Source organism: Sceloporus undulatus, chromosome 3 (genome assembly GCF_019175285.1).
Source record: "Sceloporus undulatus isolate JIND9_A2432 ecotype Alabama chromosome 3, SceUnd_v1.1, whole genome shotgun sequence".
Classification (NCBI taxonomy): domain Eukaryota; kingdom Metazoa; phylum Chordata; class Lepidosauria; order Squamata; family Phrynosomatidae; genus Sceloporus; species Sceloporus undulatus.
In genome coordinates this window covers 50,416,367-50,442,927 of record NC_056524.1, presented here as the reverse complement: position 1 = coordinate 50,442,927, position 26,561 = coordinate 50,416,367, and the positions used below count along the sequence as shown (strand labels likewise).

Below are 26,561 nucleotides of genomic sequence, written 5' to 3'. Positions count from 1 at the left end.
TCTGATTATCATTACAAAAGTTCATCACACAGAATGGACCTTCATAAAGATAGAATGCTCCATGAGTGCACTTGGGCCTGTCAAATACCAAATATCTCCCCTTTCCCCTTTCCAGCAAAAGAAGGAGCAAAGAAATAAGAGCTTCTATCTTGTTGTACTAAATTTTAAACTACAGTATGCCTTTCCAATCAAATTCGTTCAAGTATTAACTGAAAGTGTGAGGAAGCAGCATCAGTTTTCCTGCTTGCTGTGCTCCTGATGTTGGAGTTACGCTCAGGTCAACGGAATGCATGATTATTCATACTGCTTTCAATGCCCAATATCTCCCATCTCCTTAATACACTCAATGTAATGAAAATCACCTAATAAACACAACTTTTATCTGTTGTAGGAGAAGTGACCTTATTCCATTGTCCATAAAAATATAATTATCAGATTTATGTCTTAAAATCTCATTTGCCAGTTTCTGAAAATACTGTGCCTTATTTTCAATTGGAGCATAAATTTCTACAATAATATTTTAATATCCTGAATATCTATATTCCAACATAACTACCCTGTTCTGGTTTACTGGTTTAAAGCTGTTTTTGGCAATGATCACAACTGACCACTTTTTCTGATTTGATGCCACAACAAATTATTTGCCCAGCTTTGGTCATTTCAGATATTTTATATGAGTTTTTTAAATATTTGTTTCTTGTAGCCAGTATATATAATATTTTAATTTATACAAATGATGAAAAAAAACATTTTATAGAGCACTTGTTTCTCTACTGTTCCAAAAAATAAACTTTAGATCTATCTTTCTAATTAAAAATATTTTCTAAATACATTGTCCTGGTTCTTTTTCCTGAATCTATTCTGTCTCCTTCAGTCATATTTCTGGACTGTTCTTCTCCCCCTTTTCCCAGTCTGTTTTCTAGCTCACATTTATATTTCCAAAGGAACTCACTTGCTTTTTGCAACCTATTTAAAATGTGTCTCCATTGTTTGAACATTAAAAATATTTTTTCTAGTTTCTCCCATCTAAAAAGGATCTTGTAGCCCTGGTGGCGCAGTGGTTAAATGCCTGTACTGCAGCCATTCACTCAAAACCACAAGGTTGCGAGTTCAAGACCAGCAAAAGGGCCCAAGCTCGACTCAGGCTTGCATCCTTTCGAGGTTGCTAAAATGAGTACCCAGACTGTTGGGGGCAAATTAGCTTACTTGCTAATTAGCTTACTTGCTGTTCACCGCTATGAACTTTGGAATAGCAGTATATAAATAAAACAAATTATTATTATTATTAATTATTATTAATTATCTCTTGCTGTTTTAGTTATTCTTGGAAGTTTTGTTGAGAACAGTATAATGGGAAGAAAAGATAAAATGATTGTATATGAAAGGATATAGTTATAAATTGAAAGCATTTGCAGATGATTTGATGATAGTCTTGAGAGATCCCTTGGTTAATATTAATACACTGTTGAAAATAATAGAAGAATATGAAGAAGTATCAGGATTTAAAATAAAAATAAAGATGATAACAAAATATGAGAAATGAGAAAAAAATGGAACTGATGCATTTATCCAGTTTCGATATAGAAAAAAAAGTTAAATATTTAAGAATCATTATGTCATATAAGAACTCTTTGTTGTTTCAGGATAACTAAGTTAAAGTTTGGAAAGATAGTGAACAGAACCTACAGATATGGAATAAACTTTACTTATCTTTATTAGGATTAACAGCAAATATTTAAGATGAGTGTTTTACTATACAAACGATTTCAATTTTTAATGAATGATAAACAATTTAAATACTGGAAGAAGGATTTGACAAACTTCATTTGGCAAGGAATAAACAAAGAGAGGTTTAAAATGTTTTAACATGGTAGACAGAGAGGAGTCCTGGGAGTGATAGATTTTAAAATTTTCTTTTGCATCTTGCTGTTCAGTCTGGTAAAGAAAATTGATAATTTTAAAAAATTAGAGAATGCTTACTCTAGAAGGACATAACCTAATATATGGATGGCATGCATAACTCTAGTATGACAGAGTTAAAGTCAATATGAAATTTGATATCACTGTATCAGATGACCTATTTTAAAGAAATAGATTAAATATAAACCCAGGTTACATCCTAAAATCATGAGTTTCTGTCCAACAAGTATTTTATAAAATTGATAAAAATGAACAGTAATATTGGGTGATGTATCAAGGTATATGGCAAAGATGCAGTGGCTCAAGTGGTTAAGAAGCTGTTTCTGTTGATTGCAAGATTGGCAGTTAAGGGCGCAGGTGCTGCATGATGGGGTGAGCTCCTGTCACTAGTCTCAGCTTCTGCCAACCTAGCAGTTTGAAAGCATGCAAATGCAAGTAAATAAATAGTTACCACTTCTGAGTGGGAAGATAACAGTGTTCAGTGGAGTCATGCTGGCCACATGACCGCCAGAGCAGTTCTTGGACAACATTGACTCTTTGGCTTAGAAATGGAGATGAGCACCGCACCTTACAGTCAGTTACGACTAGACATTCATAGAATCATAGAGTTGGAAAAGACCACAGGGACCATCCAGTCCAACACTCTGCCATGTAGGAAATCTAAATCAAAGCATCCCAAACAGATGGCCATCCAGCCTCTGTTTAGAGACCTCCAAGGAAGGAGATTCCACTACGCTCCGAGGGAGTTTGTTCCACTGTCGAACAGCCCTTACTGTCAGGAAGTTCCTCCTAATGTTGAGGTGGAATCTCTTTTCCTGTAGCTTGCATCCATTGTTCCGTGCCCTGTTTTCTGGAGCAGCAGAAAACAATATGACACTCCTTCAAATATTTAAACAGGGCTATCATATCACCTCTTAACTTTCTCTTCTCCAGGCTAAACATCCCCAGCTCCCTAAGTCGTTCCTCATAGGACATGGTTTCCAGACCCTTCACCATTTTAGTCTCCCTCCTTTGGACACGCTCCAGTTTCTCAACATTCTTTTTAAATTGTGGTGCCCAGAACTGGACACAATATTACAGGTGGGGCCTGACCAAAGCAGAATAGAGTGGCACTATTACTTCCCTTGATTTAGACACTATACTTCTATTGATGCAGCCTAAAATTGCATTGGCCTAGTTAGCTGCCACATCGCACTGTTGACTCATGTTCAATTTGTGGTCTACTTAGACTCCCAGATCCCTTTCATGTGTAGTCTCGTTCAGCAAGGTGTTACTCATCCTATATCTGTTCATTTCATTTTTCCGCCCTAAGTGCAGTACCTTGCATTTCTCCATGTTGAAATTCATTTTGTTAGCTGTGGCCCAGCTTTCTAGTCTGTTCAGGTCATTTTGAATTTTGATTCTGTTCTCTGGGGTATTAGCTACTCCTCCTAATTTGGTGTCATCTGCAAATTTGATAAGAATGCTTCCAATTCTGTCATCCAAGTCATTGATAAAGATGTTGAATAGCACTGGGCCCAGGACAGAACCCTGTGGGACCCCACTGGCCACTTCTCTCCAGGATGAAAAGGAACCATTGTTGAGCATCCTTTGGGTTCAGCCAGTCAACCAATTACAAATCCATGTAACAGTTACCTTATCTAGCCCACAATTCACTAGCTTGTTTGCAAGAATGTCATGGGGAACCCTGTCAAAAGCCTGACTGAAATCAAGATATACTATATCCACAGCATTCCCTTCATCTACCAAGCTGGTAATTTTGTCAAAAAGAGATTAGATTTGACTGGCATGACATGTTTCTCTGAAACCCTTGTTGAATTTTTATGATTATGGCATTGCTTTATAGATGTTTACAGACTCTGTGTTTGATGATCTGCTCCAGAATCTTTCCTGGTATAGATGTCAGACTAACTGGACGATAATTGCTGGGATCCTCTTTTTTCCCCTTTATGAAAATGGGGACAACATTTGCCCTCCTACAGTCTGTTGGGGCTTCTCCTGTTCTCCAGGAGTTTTCAAAGATTATTGTCAATGGCTCCAATATTACATTTGCCAGTTCTTTTAATACCCTTGGATGTAGTTCATCTGGTCCTGGAGACTTATATTTGTTTAAATTAGGCGTGTTACAGAGCGCCCAAGGAGGGTGCTCTGCCGCCAACCGCCGGTTGCTACGTCCGGGAACCACAGTGGCCAAACCGCGCAGTTCCCAGGCGCAACAAGAAAGAAACGCCGAAATGGCGCTTCTTTCTGGGCCCCGGAAGTGGCAGCGCAAGGTGCTAGTCGCGCACTCGTGGCATCACTTCCTCTGCACGATGTCCGGACACTACATGTCCACGACATCAAAATGGCAGCCCCTGTGTGGACGGGCGCCACCATTTTGTATGGACTCGATCCGTATTAGGGTTGAGGGGTGTCCAGAAGGGATGCCCTTTCTCAACCCTAACATGCCCCTTCTCAACTCTAACACGCCCCTTCAGCGCATCTGTAATGCGCCTTAAACAGGTATTCCTGTACTGTCTCTTATTCTGTGCTGAATTTCCTCTATTCTGTCCTCTGTAAGGCGAGTAGTTGCAAAACCAATAGATCGAATATTTTATCAATATTATTTTTTTATATAAAAAATAGTTCTCACCTTCATCCTCCATCAGTGACTCCGTCCCTGGGCCTTGCATCCCTCTCCCGGTGGAAATGGCCTGAGAGGGACCCCTGGGCATTTCCCTCTCCACTGCCACCCTTGGATTGGACAACCCAAGGGTGGCTGAAGCCTGGGATGGACTCGCCCACATCACTGATGATGCACATGATTGACATCCATTTTGAAGCAGTGCAAACAAGTGGGGATGGCAGTTGCTCCAAAAAGAAGCGATTACAGGAAGTAATGAAAAGAACCGCTGTCATAGTGGGAACCAGGAACCTTTTTCCATAACGAAGTGAGGACAAATCAGGAATCGATTCAAACTGCAAGTGGAAATGACCCCTAAGTAGGAGATTACATGGTACATGGATATGTGGTCTTTTTTGCCTCCAGGTTCAGTCCTGAGATCTTGATGCTTTGCAAGTGTATATATAGAGAGGTATTTACTATATGTTCATTTGTTTAAACTATATGAATTAGTTTGCATGAGTTCCGTGTGAGCAGCAGATCTTCTAGGACATTCATGTCTGTTGTCTTGAACTGATCTTATAATGTGTATGTTCTAGAGGACTGTAAATTTCAGTAGCATCAAGACATTGGGGGATAAAATATTCTACTTTCAACTGGCATCAGGTGAGTTCTCATTTTTGTGGGATAGAATTTTTATCCTCTGCTTCTAAAACATGATTAAATCACTACTCTTGCAAACTACATTCTCTAGTCTACTTTGTGAAGAGCTCTGATTCTCATACTCATCACTGTTAATTGGTGGACTGCAGGCCTCAAATGTACCTTTCTCTCTACAAGTAATTCCTACATTCAACCAGAAACTGGCTGTCAGACAATGCTGGTTCCCCATGCTAAACTTGTTCTGGCTTCTGAGTTTTGTCTGTAGATATTCTCTATAGTCTGATGTTCAGGATAGGGCTTTTAACACTCTTGCTAAAATCTGAGATTGGGTCAGGATCACTGGCTGAACATTGTTGTTATTACCTGAGCCTTATCATGCTAACAGGAATAGTTTATTTATTTCAGCGTTTACCATCCTAATGGGCCCAGTCTGTCAGGGTGTCATGGTGAGTGAACACAGTTCAGATTTATTCTCAGATAATGAGTCTGTAATTGATGATGTGTCTGAACGTATGCTCATAGCATACAAGGAAAGTTAAGACCAGCTGATTCTTTTTGAGGCTCTGACACTGGGTCGGGCACGGGATGTGTGAAAGGAATGACTGGCATGACTTCGAGTGTGTGTGTGTGTGGATGTGTGATGGGCACTCCTGCTTTCCTCCACAGGTTATCAATGGTCAGGAACTTCCTTGGGAGTTATGTAACTGGATTTGCCTCATGGCCAGACATGCTGTGGGTTCCAGTGGATCAGGGGTGGGCTGGAAGCAGCAATTACTCCATTAGAAAATAAGGGAATAAATTAGGGTTCAGAGAATCAAGAGTACTATGGGTTGTGAAAATGAAGAACTTGAGACTGTAGTGGTATAATCCACATAGACAAAGGGGGAAAGCAGAGAGATGGGGAACAAGAAGACAGGATAAGGGAGAGATGGGTATGTATAGAGAGATGTATAGAGATATGCACTGAGTAGGAGCTGTTCAACAGTGGAACACACTCCTTCAGAGAGTGGTGGAGTCTCCTCCTTTTGAGGTCTCTAAACAAAGGCTGGATGGCCATCTGTTGGGGTGCTTTGATTGTGAATTCCTGCATGGCAGGAGGTTGGCCCTTGTGGTCTCTTCTAACTGTATGATTCTATGTTATGTGTAAAGAGAAAGAGAGAGAAATGAACAGTAGCACGCACAGAAAAAAAGATTTAAAAAAACTGAGGTGAAAACAGTAGGAGTGGTAAGTGGATGATGATTAGGGACAAGAGAGTAAAAGTGTATGGCAGACAAATGGGATGTGAAGTGTTGTTAGTTCAAACATAATGGCAGCAAACAGAATGAGGAAGGAACAAAAGTATTTTGTAATCCCAGCTCCCCACCCACACCAGTGAAAAAAAAAATCTTGTCACTGAAGGTGTAGCCAGAACAATTGCTTGGTATCAGGCTGTGTGTGAGTGCTATCTAGGGGGGATTATCACACAGCTTTAAAAGTGAATTTACTGCTCCTGAATTGAATTCTAATTTGGGCTCCATCTGGATCCTATCATATGGATTTTTGCCACTGATGATGCCGGGCGGGTGCAGCCCATGTAACTTCCGGGTAGTTCAGCCAGACGATTTGCAAAGCCAGGGGCTTCTATCATTCTTTCTGAGAATACAATTGAGTGGCCAGAATTTTTTTCCTATCCCCACCTTATCCTTCCAATTCCTCTTTGCTAGTCCAGTTTTCTTATCTTGCTTTCCAAAATACTTTGGTATAGATTTTTAAGCTAGGCCTAAGAAGGGACATATGCTTCAGACCCCCCTAAATACCATTGTATCAGCTGTACCATTATTCATCTGACTGTGACTGGCTGAGTTGTTCAAGCCTATCTACAGAGCCTAGACATGCGTCAGTATTCCCCCAAATAATCTGCTGCCATCACCTACTCATTTACAGTTGACAGAAAGACTCTCCTCTTTCTATAATGACACTGTAAGTCATTATAGACTTAAACAAACAAACAAACAAACAAAAAATGACTCTGAAGGAACCTTTTTTGACCCTGAAGGAGCTCTGAAGGAATCTTTGAAATAATTTTAAGGTCCCAGGAAACCCCTGCAAAAGTTGCTATATCTATATCTATATACAGTGAGCCTGCACCATACACAAGCTTCTCTTCTGTGGCTTTCAGCATACGCTGAAGCTGCGGTACAATGTTATGAATGGCACATATGCCTATGGTGCATGCGTTGCACTGCATGCATGTGCCCCATTATTTTCAATAGGGCATGAGCATATGCAATTTTCCCCTTACACCAGGGGTGGGTGGGTCCAGAACGGATCCCCACATAAGAGAAGGGAGGACTGTAGATATAGAGATAGAGATATAATAATATAGATATCTATATAAATGTAGATATAATAGATAATGAATCCAAGTTGACAGATGCTGGTGATTCTAGTAGTAGCACAAACCTATGTGTGTATACTGGGGTAGGGGAAGTTAAAACATCCCAGACACCTTTTGAACTGGCACATTGAAAAGCCCTAACAAGCACAGTAATCACTACAGCCGTCTATCAGTGTAAGGGGAGGAATGCTGTTAGAAGCAATCCATCAACATACAGAAGGCCACATTTTTCCCATTCTGATGCATAATCTGATTAATGTTCTACAATGGTCAGTGGCACAAACCCTCTAATAAATGTGCACAAGATCACATCCATAGTAATTATGACCCAAAACACACAAGCCAAATAAGATGGTTTTCAGCCACTTTGAGAGCATGGCACTCAAATTATGTATGTCCCCAAAGTGGCGAGAAGCTGCTGCCATGCTGCAAGAAGCTATCTGATGCCACCCAAAAAGGAGTTAGTTTAAACCAACTTCCAACCAGGAGCTTGGGACCACAGGTGGCAGCCTGCTTCAGGATTGAGTTGTGCAGTCACCACAGTCCAGGCTCAACTGCGGCCAGAACACCCAGAGACCACTCTTACAGGGCTATCTGCTTTACCCCTGCATTACACTAACAGCCAAGCTGTACTCTGTGATTTATTGTATAGATAGGGGTTTTTTTCAACATAATTTTGACAGGTGCATGCAAATTAGCAATTTCTTGTTACATCTGTGCCATGAAAGTACATAGTGTAGTTGTAGGGAAGTTTTGATACATAAATCTATGGTAATTTATTGGGATGTTACCAAGCAGGTAAATAAAGTAGAAAAGCAGATGTTATTACCAAGGACAGCTGTGTTATGGGTGGGAAGGGCTTTAAACATCTAGTACATAATGTGATATTCCTTTTAAAGTATGTTTTATAAATCTATATTTAAGAGTTTCTGTCTTCTTTCTCACAAATAAATCTTCCACAGCAGTATCTAAATGAAAACTTTTAATGGCTTTTAAATTAACTTTCATATCAGTGCCCCATAAAATTCTACCAGTTTAGAAAATTTGTCAACAAGCTATAAATTTCTGCAATGAAATCTATTTTTAATCTTAAAATATGGCTATGAAGCATGTTTAATGATTTTTGTTTAAAGATATGAGCTGAATGAATTGAAAGCTAATCCTAAATCTGAGCACTTGATTGGTTAGAAAAGGAGGGCTTCTGGATGTGTGGTTTTCAAACAATGATTTGAAGAATCAGAGTTGGAAGAGACCACAAGGGCCATCCAGTCCTCCAATCCCCTACCATACAGGAACTCTCAATCAAAGCACCCCTTACAGATGGCCTCAAAAGAAGGAGACTCTACCACACTCTGAGGGAATGTTTTCCACTGTTGAAGAGCTCTTACTGTCAGAATGTTCTTCTTAATATTTAGGTGGAATCTCTTTCCCTCTAGTTTGCATCCATTGCTCTGTGTCTGAGGCCTCAAGCAGAAGAATGGCTTGGAGCAGCCTCTGGCCACTCCAGCTGTGGGTGTGACCTGAGAAGCTTGGGAATGTGCCGAATGTGCAGCATCCTGGGAATGTGGCAAATGTGCCATGGTCCACGACAGACAACCAGCAAGGAGTGCTTTTTTACACTTCTTTTGTAGCCAGGTTTGGGCCGTAGGCGGTCGTAGCACAGCTTTGGCCAAATCTGGGGGCAAGCGTCATCTGAATGCCATGCCCCCAGATCGGCCCAAAGGTGGCACTTTTGCTCCATCTATTTCAGGCCCTAGTCTCTGGAGCAGCAGAAAACAAGCTTCAACATGAAATCTTTTCAAATATACAGGTCTATCATATCAGGTTTTAACCATCTCTTCAAAGGCTAAATATACCCAGATCCATAAGTCTCTTCCTGTTCTAGTTGCCCCGTCTGGACAGACTCTAGCTTGTCAACACCTTTTTTGAACCTTAATATTATTCAGAAACCTAAGGATTCCTCATCAAAAATGTTGTTGATATAGGACCAGCTTCTTCTGAAAACAGCTTTACTGTCATTATTTCACCCTGCAGTTTGCAGCTATAAAAGACTGGTTGTTCTAACTCACATGCTCCTATTCTGTATGTATATACTGCATCTACTCAAATTATGCTTTCATGTTACTTTACATGTCCAAGGACTTGACCTTGTCACTGAATTCCGCTTCCAGCACTTAATTCACAATTCTTCCAAAACAATTTCTCATTATATTCTAATATTTTTCACTATCTTTTTGCATCCATTCAACTTACTCTTACTACAAACTTTGTGAGTGGTCAGATTTTAATGCCAGTACTAGCTTCTTATTGTACTCTCACTGTTTGCTCACAACTTGAGTTTCTGAATTTCAAGTGCCTTTAGCACAATTGTCATCAAGTAAAAATGAAACAGCTCCACTGTTTGATAATGTCTTGCCTAGGAAGATTAGGTCACATTGCACTTTCTCCCAGTAAGCAGCTTTTAAGAAGTGAGTAATATGACTGTCTGCTTTAGTCAAGCAATCCCAAATGTAAGTCATTTACAAGAAGACATTAGAGACTCTTACAAGCAACATATTGTAATATGTCATTGAAAATCAGCTTCCCTTTGCACATTTGATCAACAGCCAGATGGAAGCTTTTATCACATTTATTTAATCTGAAATATACATAGTAATTACACTGGACCTTTTGATTCAAGCCCTTAGTACTGTCTCCAGAGAAACCAGGGAATGAGCCTGTCAGCTGGCATCCTTGTGTAGGTGTAATGTAGTAAACCAGAATCCTGACACATTTTTTCCAACAGTGTGTTGACACAGGGATTATATATGAGGTGTATGGAAATGTCATGAACCCAAAAAGGCCCATTCTTTTCTTATACATATAAAACAGCTTTACAAAACCAAAGAGCCTCCTCAATTGCAGCAGGCTGATAAAACCAATCAATATATGGCACTGTTCTAATACTGGATGGTATGTCATGTTTACATAAAGAACAGAAGGTTAGAGGACAGCTTTATGGATAAGAAATCCCTCCAAATATACAGCCATTGAAGGATGGCACTACAATTGTTTTCAACGTATTTGCAGAAAGTGTTATGTTAAATAAAGTTAAAATAATTTTGGAAATAATTTAAGGTCATATTACTTCTAGGAAGACACAAACAGAATTAAAATGTATTCTTGTTGCAAAAAGAAACCACCTTCCAAAACATTCAATTTAATTATTCATTTTTTTAAAAAAAATGTCAGTTGTATTAATTGAGTCCTTGCTTCTTTTAAAAATGTTAATGTTGGGTGTGCATTTATGTATGACAAACTGTAGAAAAACAGAAGTTGCTGGGAAAGTTAAAACTTGTCTTTTGCTGTTGTGGTGGTGATCACTGTGGTTGTGTTTCTTAAAATCCTTTTTAATTTATGATGATACCCTATGGAGAACTTATCATTGGGTTTTCTTCACAAGATTTGTTCAGAAGTGGTTTGTTATTGCCATACTCAGAGGCTATGAGTGTGTGACTAGCTCAAGATTTCCAAAGCTGAGAGGGGATTCAATCTCTGGTCTTCCAGAATCCTGTTCCAACACTCAAAGTCCTAAACCACATACTCTCTATTACAAGCTCTGATATAGATGAGGGTGCACACTTATTTGTAAGTAAAGTAAAAGGTGCATATAATGGCCTGAATCTTGTTGTTCTGTCTCAGAGAGAATAGAAGCAATTGCTAATGGTAATTCAACACAGAGCCAAAACCCACTGATTCAATGGTTCTATGCTAGGAATGACTAACAATTGGATTCAGTCCTATGTACTTAATGTAACATGTAGTCTTGTCACAACTTCAGGCTTCTGCCACTTTTGGAGAGAGTGGGAGAAACAAAAGGTATTTCTTCAAGGCTTAGACAGAATCTCTTCTGTCTAAAATGGCTTGGGTCCAGGATACCTAAAGGACCGCCTCTCCCCGTACATTCCGCCTCGCACCCTCAGAACGTCTGGGCAGCAATTACTGAAGGTCCCTGGGGCTAGATTATCCTCCACCACACGGAGGACATTTTCCACCGCTGCCCCAGCCCTTTGGAATACGCTGCCCACCGAGCTCCGCTCGACTACCACCCTGGCCCAATTCAGGAAGGACCTGAAAACCTTCCTGTTCCAACAGGCATTCCCCGATTAAAATCCTGTGGGCCTCCCTCCTCTTTCGTGGCCAAGAGGTTGGGCTAATGGGGCATTTTAGCCTGTTTTTTTGGTTGTTTGATCTGTATTGTACTTATCCTGTTTTTAACTATTTGCTGTAAGCTGCCCTGATCTTGGGAAGGAGCGGGGTACAAATAAAAATTTTATTTTATTTTATTATTATCATTAGAATCAATCATCTACTTACCTGGCTATGAATGAGAAAGCTGTCTGCAGGACTTGTGTGCAAAATGTTTTATGAAGAATATAAAATCTCATTTGTGAACTTTACTTTATAAATGACTATCATAATCTACAGGGCAGGAAATGGAGTGCTAGAAAGATAATTTTGCTGCAGAAATACAGTATATTTAATTTATTTTATTTCAGTTCATTTATTTATGCAATATTCCATCTTTTCCCTGGCAAAGGACTCAATATCTTTCTACCAATCAAAAAACACCAAGGCAATGGTTTGAATGGTCCAGGTATCATCCTTGGAGAAGGTGCTGGAACATGTGACAGTATCTCAATTCCTGAAGTTCCTGAGTAAGAGAGAGAGTAGTGATATTTCAGCCAACCTGATATATGGCAGAAGCCATACTGCCATGTATAGGAACTTATCAAATGAGCTTCAATACCATCTCAAGCCTCCTGGGCTGCAGCCAGGATGCTGGATGGAGGTTGGGATTATTGCATGCTAAATCACTGCCTAATCAGCCCAGGTCCCAGCCACACTCCACCAGCACCTTTTCAAATTCAGAAGCTTTCCAGCTCCTAAAAAGTGCTGGTGGAGCATGCCTGGGACCTGGGCTGATGGCAGGCGGCAATTAGATGGTGATTTAGCATGCCATAATCCCTGCCTCCATCCTGCATGCCAGCTGAAGCCCAGGAAGCTTGAGACAGTTTTAAAGTTCATCTGATAAGCTCCTATGTAAAGTCCAAAAAATTCCTCACCAGCCTTGCCGACAATTTCATTGTACACAAGGTGAAAGAAGCAACAAGGGGATCAGCTATACTGGATTTTATCCTATCAGGGATGACCTGTTTAATGAAGTAGAGGTAGTGAAAATCTTGTGTAGGAGTGACCATGACCTCTTGGGATTTGTTAGTAGAATGTGGAAGACAAATAGAGTTGGACATGAACTCAGGAGCTTCAATCTGATTTCAGTAAGCTTACAGAAGTACTGGGTGAGAAGCCATGATCAGAAATGCTTATAATAAGATGAATGGGAGTTTCTTAAAGGACAAATGTTGAAGGCAAAATTGCAGACAAGTCAAATGAGGAAAAAAAATGGGAGATGTCTAAAATAACCAGAATGAATGTATAAAGAACTTTCAGGTGATCTAAGATTTAAAAGAGGCATGTACAAGAAACTGAAGAATGGGAAATACATACAAATAGCCCCTTATAGTTCCCTTATAGAGGGAAAGTCTGAAAAGTTAAAGCTCAGAACAAGCTTGTGTTTGCTAGAGAGGCTAAAAATAATTGTAAAAAAAATGTAAAGCTATGTTAAGGGTAACATAAAAAAATTGTAGGGCCATTTCATGAAGAAGATGTTGAAATTCTAACAGGGGACAGGTGTAGAGAAGATGCTCTAACTGGTGAAAATAGAACAAAGAAAGCAATAAGGTGACTGCAGCCCAGAACAGGTATAGAAGCAGTACAGGCACATGTAACTAGTCTGAATGAATGCAAGTCTCCAGGGCCACATGAACTGCATCCAAAACTACTAAAGTAGCCCACAGTTATACTCTTAGGGTCTCTGTTGGTAATTGTTGAGAATTCTTGGAGGAGCTGTCCAAGCAGACTGGAAGAGAGGAAATGTTCCTGTCTCCAAAAAGGGCAAAAAAGGGGCACCTACCAACCACTCTGCTTGACATCAATATTTGGAAAGGTCAATAGAACAGATTATAAAGTCTGTGAGTACTTGTAAAGGTATTACTAAAATAAAAGCTAGAATGGGTTTCTCAAGAAAAGGTCATGCCAGGCTAATCCCCACCCCTTGACAAGAGTTACAAGCTTAGTAGAGAGGGGGATGTTATTGATTATGGATAGAAAAATATTTTTAAATGTTTGAAAATAGGTTTTGAGACAATTGGAAATCCTGATGAGCCTATGTAGGTGAGAATCTTTGCAGATCAAGACTTCTTCATCCTGGTCAGCTGAAAAACAGTTCAGGGGAAAAGATCTCAAATCTGTGTTGAACAGGGATGTAGATATTTGCTTATTTCATTATCTCATGGAAAAACAAATAATATAAGATTTTTGCCCATATAAGTGTGTCTGAGCTTTGGGATCTTCAGGAAATGATCTTCTCTTGGTCCCACTTGTCTCATGGCCTTTTGGGTGATTGCTCCCAAGCTGAAAAATTCCCTTCCAAGGGAGGCTAGACTGGCTTCCTACATCTTGTCCTACCAACAGGCAAACCTATTTTTGCACTGTTTGCTATAAAATGGACATATAATAATTTTACTTCTTTTTAAAAGTTGTTGTAATTGCTTTAAAAATTGGTCAATAGTTCAGTTAACCTAGTCCCTGTTTTAATATGTACTTGTTTTATTCATTGTATGTGTGATTAATTATAGTTGATATGTATCAATTTAGGTTTTGAAAATTTCATCACATCTCTAAATGTTTTGCTGCCTTTGATTGAAAAACAAATCTGAATTTTAAAAAAAAACCAAATAACTATTGTGTTGGGTTCTACTTGTTGGAAACAAATCTGAGCTTCTGCTTCACAGGGAATGACCTAAGAATATTATTTAGTGTGATGCCATTAAATAAAGTGCTGGTAAAGATGGATAAAATATACTTTTTAAGCTTAGATCAGATCTAATACTAAATAGCATTTGGAAATGCATGTTCTCTACTGACATGGCTCATTCACAACAGTAGACCATAGTTTAGTTACATGAAAGAGCCACACTATGCAGCTGAAAACTTCTCTCCCTTTGCAATTATTGCATTTATATATTTTAAAGTCTTTAAATATTTACTTATTTCATGAATCACCTAAAGAACCTTCTGATTCATAGCAGCCCATAAGCAACACAAACAAATACAGAGCACTGTTTCCTCCTCCTTCTGTGCCTGAATCAGAAGCACATATCACCAACCATTTTAATAAGAGAATATCATCAAATGCATAGAAGCCAGAAAGGATGTGTGTTTGAAGTGTGCTTGAAAATGATTTAAAGCTTTTTGTTCTTGTTCGTGTTCTTATTCTTATATTGCAACAGAGAGAGAAAATAGCCCCTAGATTTGTTTCTTCTGCCCTGCCTCATTGCTGAGTTTCTTTGGCTTCAGATATACTTTTGGAACTGTTCCTGACACAATCTTTTTCTGTCTTCCTAGGACAGTGATGGCGAACCTATGGCATGCATGCCAGAGGTGGCACTCAGAGCCCTCTCTGTGGGCACACATGCTGTTGCCCTAGCACAGAGTTTGCCAGAGTTTGTTACTAGAAAGCCAGAGGGACATGGCACTTTGCAATAAATAAGTGGGTTTTGGGTTGCAGTTTGGGCCCTGGATCTCTAAAAGGTTCACCATCACTGTCCTAGGACAACCTTTAGAAACATTTATGGGGGAAGAATTGGATTTTTAACTTACTGAAACTGAAAGCTAAACTCACTAGCATATCAGCCATTTAAATTTCAAGGAAACTGAGATGAAATCACATGGCCAGCTTTTATAGTGTGTGGGTGTCGGTGTGCATGCACACAGATGCTTTTGGTGGTTTGCCTGCATTGTGATGGCCTTTCAGATATTTTCAATCTAGCACAGGCTTTCAACCTAGCACTGAAAGCATACTGATCTCACCCATTTTTTGCAGCTTTTCCAGGCTTTTATTACTTTCTTTTTTAAGTGACAAGTTGTTAGTGTGAATAGTGCACCCAGATCAAAAAATGTACAAAGATATGAACCCTGTCACTACACACACACACACACACACACACACACACACACGTTTTCTTTTGATGATTTCCCCCCCTCTCAATTCTAACTCATAATTTAGTATGAGATAAATGAGGGCTGTGTTGGAGAGGATGTCATTTTAAAAAACTATCTGCATATGCACATGAACGCATAAAGCAAATTGTTTGATAAGAATTGTCCTTTCCAATGCAGATGCTGATTGTCATCAGTCTGAGGGGGTGGGAATATATTCTCATTGCCGTGGCAACAGGGATGCATTTCTTTTTTCCTGCCCTCCCCCACACAAGAGACAATTTTTTTTACTCCTTTTCAGCTCTGCCTGAAAAATAACCAGCTTTGGCCATCATTTTTAGGTCGTCATACCTCTTTCCTTATTACAGGACCCAAGTGGATACACATTTTACCTAGATAGTGAGGTGGGCTTAAGAAGGCCTGTTCATTGAAATGAGAACCTACCCTTGATTTGCAGCAGCAGTTTCTGGAGCATTTAGCTGGAAATGGTAATTGCCTGAGATAATAGATAGCTGAAAGTAAATGCACACAGTAATTCACTCAAGGGATTACACTTCTGTTGGGAAACTGCAAAATAGCATACTGCTTTGCACATACTATATAGGTCTTATATTGAATGTGTTAAGATTAGGGAGAGTTTCTTGATTTGGCATATTTTAATAAAGATGGGCTTTCACCCTGAAATGATAAAACATAGTATAGCAGACCATCTCTGCACAATTCTGAGAGCTTATCTGTCTTACTGAAAATATTCTAAATAGCTGTACAATTAGAATCTTCCATTTGTGAAGCTCTATATATTTATTACAATCATATTCAGGACTTTTACCTCTATGCAAGGAGAGAGAGTCAGACAACTCCTCCATATCCAGTCTCCTGATGGTTGTCAGTGGAAAGTCTGAAAGGGTACCAAAATGGAGTTCATCTGAATGTCCCTATGAGGTCACACAACAGGACGCCCTGCATTAATAGAGATGTCATAATTCAAATTTGTTTGTTTATTAAAGTATTGCTATTTCTCCCTGTATTACAGGATTTTCAAGACCATATACAAGTAACATCATTTTGGATAGTTTAAAATTTAAAACAAAAATGACTTAAACAGAAACATATTTATGCAATATAGCAAGTTAAAGCAAGTTAAAAAGCTTTAATCAGTTTAAAACCATCTACATGTTTAAAGAAATTAATAACACTGCCTTGCAGAAGTATTCAACCCCACATGCATGCATGCGCATGCACACACACATGCACACACACTCTGAGTTTTATGTTGTGCTACATCGTTGAGGTGCAATAATGCCTCTTCACAATCTCCAAATGGGATTTGACAAAGGTTTTAACAATGATATTTTTGTTGGCATTCTCCCATAAGGGCTAGCTTTCTGGAGCATGATTCTTTCATTTCAGCTGTGGATCTTCACTTCCTTTAGAGTTAGCATTAGCTTCTTAGTTCCTCCTTGGATTAGTGCATTTCTTCTTGGTCACATTGGCCTGTTACAGACAGCCAAAATAAAGCTGCTTCGAGTCACAGTGGAGGTATGGTGTTTCAATGATGCATACCTCCTAAGAGTCCAGAAGTTGCACCAAAGCCATGCTCCAGACTGGAGCGTGGCTTTGGTGTGGCTTCTGGACTTTTAGGACGCATGCATCATTGAAACACCATACCTCCACTGTGACTCGAAGCAGCTTTATTTTGGCTGTCTGTAACAGGCGTGAGTTTTGATGTGTAGCCTTCTCTAGTCAAAACTGTGATTGAGCCTAGATGTTATTAATTTTGTAATAGTAGATTTAACAGTTCTCCAGAAGACACTCTTAATTTGGCTTTAAAAAAACCACAACCCATCCTATGTGCTTTTGGGTGTTACAATGTTATAGCAAACTACTTTGGATTTCTCCTTAGTCTTCAAGTTGATATTTATTTAGATATGCTTTTCACAAACTCTGGGGCTTTCCAGAAACAAGTATGTTTAATCTGAGATCATGTGGCACTGAAATGGTGCACTGGTGGACTGTATTCAAATAGTTCTGTGCCTTCTGTTGCAGTAGGTTGCACCAGAGTTTATTTAGTTTGTCACAGCAAATTGGGTAAATACTTTGCAGCCAACAAGCATAAATTTTGTTTATGTTTTTATGTAACTTTATACTACAATAAAAATATTATGCACAGTGTGAAGTCGAAGGCTTTCATGGCCGGCATCCATAGATTTTGTGGATTTTTCTGGCTATGTGGTCATGTTCTAGAAGAGTTTCTTCCTGACATTTCACCAGCATCTGTGGTTGGCATTCTCTGAAGATGCCAGCCACAGATGCTGGTGAAACGTCAGGAAGAAAGTCATCTAGAACATGGCCACATAGCCTGAAAAACCCACAAAAAACTATATCATGCACACTCACTTGGTTAATTATTTTGTGTCCATCAAAGGAAAAATATCCCATTCAATTCCATTTCAATTTCAGGTTGTAACACAACAAAATGTGGAAAAGTTAAAAGGTCCTGAATACTGCTGTGCCTTGAACAACATGTTAGTGTGAGAAACGTGATTTATAAAGTCATGATCTAGCTGTACGTGTTAGATTAAAATTTAGTTTGTTCAACCTGCAATCCTATGTACAGTAAGGATTAGAATGAAAACTACACTGGAGAGCTGTAATTATTACAGCCCCTTCTCATAAGCTCCATTAAAGTGACTGGGTACTTAGCAACTGTTTAAAATCAGTCTTGCAATATGAAAAAAATTAAGGTGTATTTCTGTAGTGGATATGGAAAGGGTGCAATCATATACAGGTTGCGTCTCCTTTATCTGGAATTTTAAAATCTGAAATCTTCCAAAATCCAAAATTGTTCATATGGGTGGCTGAGATGATGGCTATCAGTGCAGAAATAATCCAGTTTGACACCACTTTAACTGTTATGGCGTAATGCACATCCTAAGGAATTCTGGGATTATAGTTTGTTGTAGCACCACAGCTCTCTGACAGAGAAGGGTTAATATCTCAATAGAACTACAGTCCCCAGAATTCCATAGCATTGAGTCATGGCAGTTAAAGTGATACCAAATCCAGTGCGGATGCAACCAGTAACATCTTTGCTTTCTGATTGTTCAGTATACACAAACTTAGTTTACTGCACAAAAATATTAAAAATATTATGTATAAAATGATCTTCAGGCTATGTATATAAGCTGTATACAAAACATAAATGATGTTCATGTTTAGACAAGAGATTGCACCATGTATATGCAAATATTCCAAAATCCAAAACACTTCTGGTCCCAAGCATCTTGGATAGGGAAGACTCAACCTGTATCTTAGTATGCAAAGGGATCTTGCAACACTTTTTAGATGCATCTGAGGAAGTAGGCTCAAGTCTACAAAAGTTCGTACTACCAACATCTACCTTTCAGTTAGTTTCAAAGGGGCTACAAGATCCCTTTACATGCTGATTTTCCAGACTAACTCAGCTATGTTTTTTAATTCAACCAGTATATGTGTACAATTTGACACAGTGGGCCTACTTCCAAGTAAACATGGAAAGAATATCAGTTATCATACCACCGTGTTTCATAGGTCTTTCTGTAAAACAGATTGCTACAAGATTTCTGAGGTCACCAATCTGAATAATGAAAAGGATGTATGTTATAAAGACAGTCAAATCATTAAGTGGTTGTCTTACTTGATGCATTGCTGTGAAGCCACTGGCATCAAAAATGAGTTCCATCTTTTGCTACCTACCTTGAAGATGCCCAGGCATGGTCCACAGCTCTAGAAGGGCACCACTGCTGAGAGAGGGGGATCTTTTTCTGTATTTTGGATCACTTTGTCTCAAGTTTTTGAAAAAATATATATATATATATATATATATATATATATGGCATTTACACCTCAATCTCCTTATCACAGAATACTTGCCTCTTAATAGGTATTACCACTATGTCTTTGGTATAAAATAAAGATAGCAACTTTCAGACAAACTGGAGAAAATAAACCCTGGAAGGGAAACGTCCATTCACTACTGCATTGATTGTGAAGGTGTTAATAAGAACATGTTTCATCTTTGCAAAAGGGCTGTTTAATCATAGTTTCACCATTTTTAAATGTTTAAGATACATAATTTCTAACATTATGTTCATATCCCTCTTTCATTTGTTTTGATATAGTGAAATGTGAATGTTGCCATTTCATTGATCAGAAACTCGAAATTAACTCTAAGTAAATACTGACCCCCCTCCCCCAAGTGGTGTTGTTTTGGGTGGCTGAATTTTTCCACAGAGTAAAGGCCTCTAAAAGATAAATGACTAATGTGATAATTTTCAATCCTAATGTTCAGAGCAAATAACACAAAACAAAAGAGCTAATACATTATTGTGAACTATTTGAATTTACTCACTTCAGTATTAATCAGATAACTGCTTTGAATTCACAAACTAGCACTTGAGAATGAATGATGTTCTTTAAAGATGTGTTTGCATTTATCTGACCAAATTCATGCAGACTCAGCCATCTGAAGAAGAACTTGCTCAGCTACACTTTGTCTCTTTCTCCTTTTTTATTATTTCTAGTGTGAAAGGATAGGGATGACAAAAGGAGAATATATATAAGGGATCCTACTGAGATTCTGTCCTATAAATAATGTATTATGCAGACAGTATTCTGCTGATTCTATCTGATCCCCAATTCTCAATTCCTTGTTTTTGCTTCTATAAATAGCTATGGCCAGACTTTCAGTTGTAAAGTAACGAGGACAAAACCAGAAACCTTTCCCATTTAATAACTTCTACTAGAGATTCCTCTCCCTTTTCATACTGTAACATCCTCAGGGCTTAAACAATCTGGGAATACAAGTACTGCTATATTGTTGATAAGATAGTAGGGAATGGGGTGGGGGAATAACTTCTCTGCATATTTAAAAGATCCCCCCCCCTCTCTCTCGTTTTCTCTTTTTCTTTTTTACCAAGAAATTGTTTTAACTTCCATCATCTTGATCCTTCTGTCATTGTACAGCATAGATGAATAATTTCTTGTATTGTCATTTTTTCTCCTTAGACCCTAATGCTTTGGCTGGACAGGCTGGACCGGATCATGCTCTTATAGGAGGGATAGTGGCTGTAGTTGTCTTTGTCACACTATGTTCTATTATTCTGCTTGGCCGATATTTGGCAAGACATAAAGGTAGGCTAGATTCAATCAAAGTGCAGTCTTCTTTTGTAGCAATATTTCCTAATGATTAGTTTTACTCCATTTTCTTAGCCCCTGGAAATTCACATGAGAAAATGGAGCATCATTTAAAAAAAAATGAAATCCTATTTTTACTCAAATTTACAGTCAGATTACCTGAGATAAAATAACATCTACCAATTCCTAGATGGATACATGGTGGAGTATCATGCCAGCAACATAGCTCTGTCATTATACAGTTGCACATCATGTAATTGTGATGCAGGAACTAAGTCACTGAAGCATGGACTTGTCCATGGATAATTTGAAGCCCTAGCAGTTTTTAATCCTTCCTAGAAAAATTCAACAGCTCATGGATCATGGTGCTAGATTTTATTGAGTCCTGGCCCCCTCCTCCAAGTAGTGGTGTGTGCATACAGATATGCTGATGCAGAGAAGTTCTTGTCACCATCCATTAAATATGGGGCATAACCATTCACCTTTTTTCCATCCATGGGAGTCCACCCTGGAACTGAAGCCCCATGGGTGGGAAGGATCCAGTGAATGCCAGTGATAGGGGCTTATCAATTAATGACTTGATTTGGTGGGAAATTATGTTAACCAGCTATATTCAGTTCCTTCAGAATATTTATCAATACAATTATTGGTTGATTAAGGGCATAATGTTAATTAACTCAGGCTTTATGTTGGTTGAGATACACCTGGAACTCATAGTTTTAATGTGATAGCTACACTCTGTGTCCAGACCTCACTCCCTAAAATCCATCTTAAAAGACAGTTAAATATACCAAGCAGCACATTAAACTATGATGCATCCAATCATGGTCTTGTTACAACTCTTCATCACATTGCAGATAGCTGGTGGCTTTGGACTGGATGCATCATCCTTCAGTGTCAATCCACCAATCCAACTCAACTTGTAAACCGGGTACAATTGGCAGGCCTTTAGGGTGGGTTTTAGGGGCAGTCATATTCATGGCAATGGAGCCACAATCGTGATTGTGAATACATAACCTTGTCAAGGTCATAAATTTAGCTCATGATATCATAACTGCCTAACAGGATGCCAGCTTTTTTATTTCTAAATTGTTGTTAATTGCACATACAAACACACATGGTTTCAAATATTTAAGTGCCCTTTTATTTTTACACACATCTACACACACACACTTTATACAAGCTTAACTATTAAACAAAATTTGTGGCAATGTGTTAATTTTGGCAAGGAAGATGCTTATTTTAGCTTGTTTCTAAAACTCAAAAGGGATGGTAGAAACCTGCACAGCATCTACATCACTGGGGGATTTGTTCCCATACTTTAGATTAGGCACTTACAAAAGTGTGTTCCCTGATTCATCTGCTGTTTGAAACGTCATGCCAAACAAAGCTCTTGGACCAGGTTTGCAATGGCCATGTGTTCAACTAATTCATTCCAACTAATAATGGTTCTTTTAATTTAAAAAGTTTTCACAGAAAAGGTCCAAGTAATTTGAGCACTTGTAATGCAAAATGTGACACCTATGTTCAAATTGTCTTTGAGAGAACATCGACACATATAAGGAAATTTCCCCCCACTTATTGAAAAGTGGCTGTTCCAGACACCAATAGTGAATATGTTTCAGCATAGATCCAAGGTTTGTGGTACAAGCAAATATATTATGACAATGTCCCTGGTGCTGTGGTAGAGTAACAGAACATAATAGGAACTGCAGAAGCAGGATATTCAGATATGTTGGCACAAATATTAAGGGCTAGAGTCTCAGGTTTACAACAACACTCCTAATAGAAGTAGCAAGGATTTCATTATGTAAATCTGTTTTAGCTATAAGAGAGCACAATGCATCTTGTGCTAAATTTATCTTTAATCTCTGGCTAGTGACACACAATTCACAGTCCCCCATTGAAATCAATGAAGACTTTTAAAGTGCAATTTTGAAATTGGAGAATTTGCTGCAATTGGATTGGTTGAATTAAAGAGATAAATAAAGTGTCTGCCTTATGTATCACAAAGGAAGAAAAATAATTAGAAACCATTCCCCCACAAAAAAAATTATTAATGAATCTCTGACAACTTAAAATGGAACATGCCCTTTCTGTGCTGCTGGTGAGTACTTTTCATGATACAGGGGCCTATAGATCACAATTAGTACTTTCTTAAATTGGAATATGCAAACTGTAAATGTTCATTTTACAACATGGCATGACATTTACACTTCATGTCACCAAGACCAATTAGTTCTATCTTAGAGAATCAAAGACCTAACATTTTAATCATATTGTTTTTTGCAGGAACATATTTAACAAATGAAGCTAAAGGAGCTGAAGATGCACCGGATGCGGATACAGCCATTATCAATGCAGAAGGCAGCCAAGTCAATGCAGAAGAGAAGAAGGAATACTTCATATAGACCCAGACTTAGGTTCTTGAGTATTATTTGCCAGGCTGACTGCTGGAGAAAACTGGCTCTCGTCTTTCAGAATTAATTTCTCCCATCTTTTTGCTACCTTTATTAATGTACACATTTGCTTTCAGTAGCCAGTTTATACCAACAATCAGCCATGGACAGCATTTTTCTTTAATTATTGTACCATTCATAATGCAGGACATTTCTTATTGCCTAATAATTCATATCCATTGCTCTATTAACATACAGTGCTTGAATATACAGCCTTAACAATTGTAATCATCATTAGTTCATATTCAGTTTTTTACATTTTTTAAAACAATGATATACAACTTTTTTCTGTTTTCTTTTACGATATGGTCCTTACTGGTATTGCACCAACCATTTTCATAGCAAATGTTCTTAGGTGAGGACTCAAATGTACTTACATAAAACATTACAAGTAAGATTAGAGGTTTACAAAGAATGTTTTATATATGTCTATAATTCAAAAGCAACCTAGTTTTGAAACATTATGCCCTAGGAAACATCAACTGAAAGCATTCTAGTATAATTTCTTACATGTTTGCAAGTGACAACAAAATGGTATGAACAAAACTTTTATTTTAATGGCACATTGGTACTAAAGCAGTGTCTGGGTGGTAACCACATCATGCAGTGTTTATACAGAATTTGACAAGAATTATGTAGCTCCATTTTAAAAAAGTTTGTTCAGGGTTTGTTTTTGTTTTTTTACTACTTTTAGGAGCGTAAAGACTTCCATATCTATTTCTGTAATTTTTGTTTGATTTTAATTTATTTGCTTCACATAGGCTCATCTGCCTACTCGAATTGGACATGTTCATGGGGCACAACTGCAAGACATTTTAGTATCTGTATATAGTGAATATAATAAATCCAATTAAACATTATTTGATACATATTTAACTTTGGGGGCTGTAGGTAAGTCAGTCACAAGTAAGCATTTTCTAATGTCCATTATATCCCTTTAGATATGACTTAAATTAATATTCTGAGTAGATAACATGTATTAGTACTTTTTGTCTGTATGTCCTAGCACTGTTCAGCAGCAAACTTTTCTAGTTCCAGTTAATTTTTCTTTGTTATACAATGGAAGCACAATGTTATATGGAAAGGTAGTTTTAAGCTAACAACCAGTGCACAGCCTCAGGTTTTAAATTACAACCACATTAATGATTAATGATTAAGTTGCTAAAAAATTTAATATATAATTTGGCAGTTCTAAAGCTGCTTATCAATGTTGGATTTGCCAAAACACAAACAATGAAGTGTTACAACAAAAAGCTCTATGTTTTGTGTATACGGCTAAATGGACTAATTCTTTATATTAAATTCCTGTCTATGCATTTTGTGAGGTACAAACTTATGTCACGGTGAATGATAGAGAATATCTGCCATGCTTTTAGCTCCACAGTAAAGACCTCAATTTGAGATAATTCTCAAAATGTGGGGCAAAATGACAGCTTTTTAAAAAATATATATCAAAATGCTAAAACTAAGTTGATTGTAAATTGATTGGCTAAAGTCTCTTTCAAGAAAAAGAGAAGAAAAAACATCACCAAATGAGCTCTTACTTACCAGTCCCATATCAGAAAATTAAAATCAGTAAAGACTGTCATTCATCTTCTAAGTGCTGCACCTTTTTTTAAAAAGGAATATTTCTATATGGATGCTATTACTAGTGAAGTCTAAAAGCATAATGGCCTATTGTAAAGGTTTATCTCCTGGGAATTATTTTTTGCGTGGGGAGGGAGAAGGGTGGATAATATTTGAATATGACATCATGTGTCGCAGTAAATGGAAATCAAAGGTGTTGTGTCAAATTATTTATCAAAAGGGTATACACCTTTTAAGGACAATAGTAGTTTTTAAATTGTTTTTGTTGGGAAAAAATATCTTGTTAATTTCTATGACAAAAAAAAAAAGAGAGACCATCAATCAAGCAGCACTTTTTCAAAGTATACAGAACATAAATAATATGATGTGGTTGAGTGTTAACATAATAAATCATATACAGTATGACATTTTAAAAATACGTCTGCATTGATGTGATTGCATGCTCGTTTTTTACAGTTCACTCCAAATCATCTGTGGAAAAAATGCAATAATATGCTAATCTAGTATGGTAGTTTGAGAGAATCAGGTAGCAGCTACTAGATACATTGAAGCTAGTATAGGTTTACAACATAGTCATGTCTTTCAAGGAATATATTTGTTTCAAAAATAGACTGGCAAAAAGGAATTAAGCTTATCACTACTGGGAAGAAAAGGTATTTGTCATAGCAGTTAGCTGTAACTACTATTTCAAAAACAGATTTGTGGAATTAATGTCCAAGCTAGCAAAGCATTTAACTCTTGCTTAAATGCTTTGCTGCATTAGAATTATGTTTACTCAACTTACATGCCCATTACTGCTGTATTTACACATTTATACATTATTTCAAAATTCCAGTTTGCTTAAATTATATAGAAATGCTGCTTACATTATCTACTTGTTCTTCACTGTGAAGTGAGATTTTCAGACATTTGGGCATCTTCAGATGTAACCATTTCAAAGTGTCTTGTCAGTGTAGCATAAAGAAAGCATTGGAACTTTACAATAGTAGATAGGGATTGGACTGATAACTTTTTTTTTTATTTTGGTCTGCTTAGTTGCAGTCAATTTTGGGTTTTGTGGGAAAGGAAACCCTGCCTTGCACCTTGAGATGTAATTTTCAACAGACCAAAAGGCAGCGAGGAAATGTTCCATGCATTGTTAAATGAAAGGAGTATTCTGGACTTAACATCACTGTCTTTCACCTGCATTCACCCAGTGAAATCAGAGGTTCTCAAACTTTCTTTGATAGAAAAAAGGGATATATATATATATATATATGAGAATAGTTGATCTACAAAATTATGAATTTCATAAATAGAGCATACTTTTAATTAATTTTTCTTGGTCTTCTTTTCTTTCTCTAATTATGATGGATTCAGCCCTGTCTATTAGCAATATTATACCAGGATGTTTCTGCTATAAATAATGTTACATTTTCTTAATATTATTTTAATATGAATGGAGCTCACTTATTCTGTCCAAAAGCTCTTCAGTATGGAGGCATTAATGCTGGCAATGACTTTTTGCATACATACCCTCAAATCTTTATGGATACTGCTTTATGGATATTAGCACCAGAGCAGATCCAAATTATACCTTTCCTTAGTTCAATTACTTTCTGGCCAATGGAAATCAGGAAAAGCAGAGTGAAATAGAGAAAGTGGTGGATTTTCCCCACATGATTTTCATCCAGTGAA

The 26,561-nt window shown here is 37.8% G+C and overlaps 1 protein-coding gene across 2 annotated transcripts in view; it reads left to right on the top strand.

Moving 5' to 3' along the window:
- CADM2 (cell adhesion molecule 2) overlaps positions 1-25,300 on the top strand; it is a 576,201-nt gene extending 550,901 nt beyond the window's left edge. For both annotated transcript variants that reach the window (XM_042460622.1, XM_042460621.1), the window contains 2 exons: positions 20,710-20,835; positions 23,131-25,300. In XM_042460622.1, coding sequence (XP_042316556.1) covers positions 20,710-20,835; positions 23,131-23,249 — 245 coding nt within the window. In that variant the 3' untranslated portion in view covers positions 23,250-25,300. The remainder of the gene's footprint in view (positions 1-20,709; positions 20,836-23,130) is intronic.
- The last annotated feature ends 1,261 nt before the right edge of the window (positions 25,301-26,561 follow it).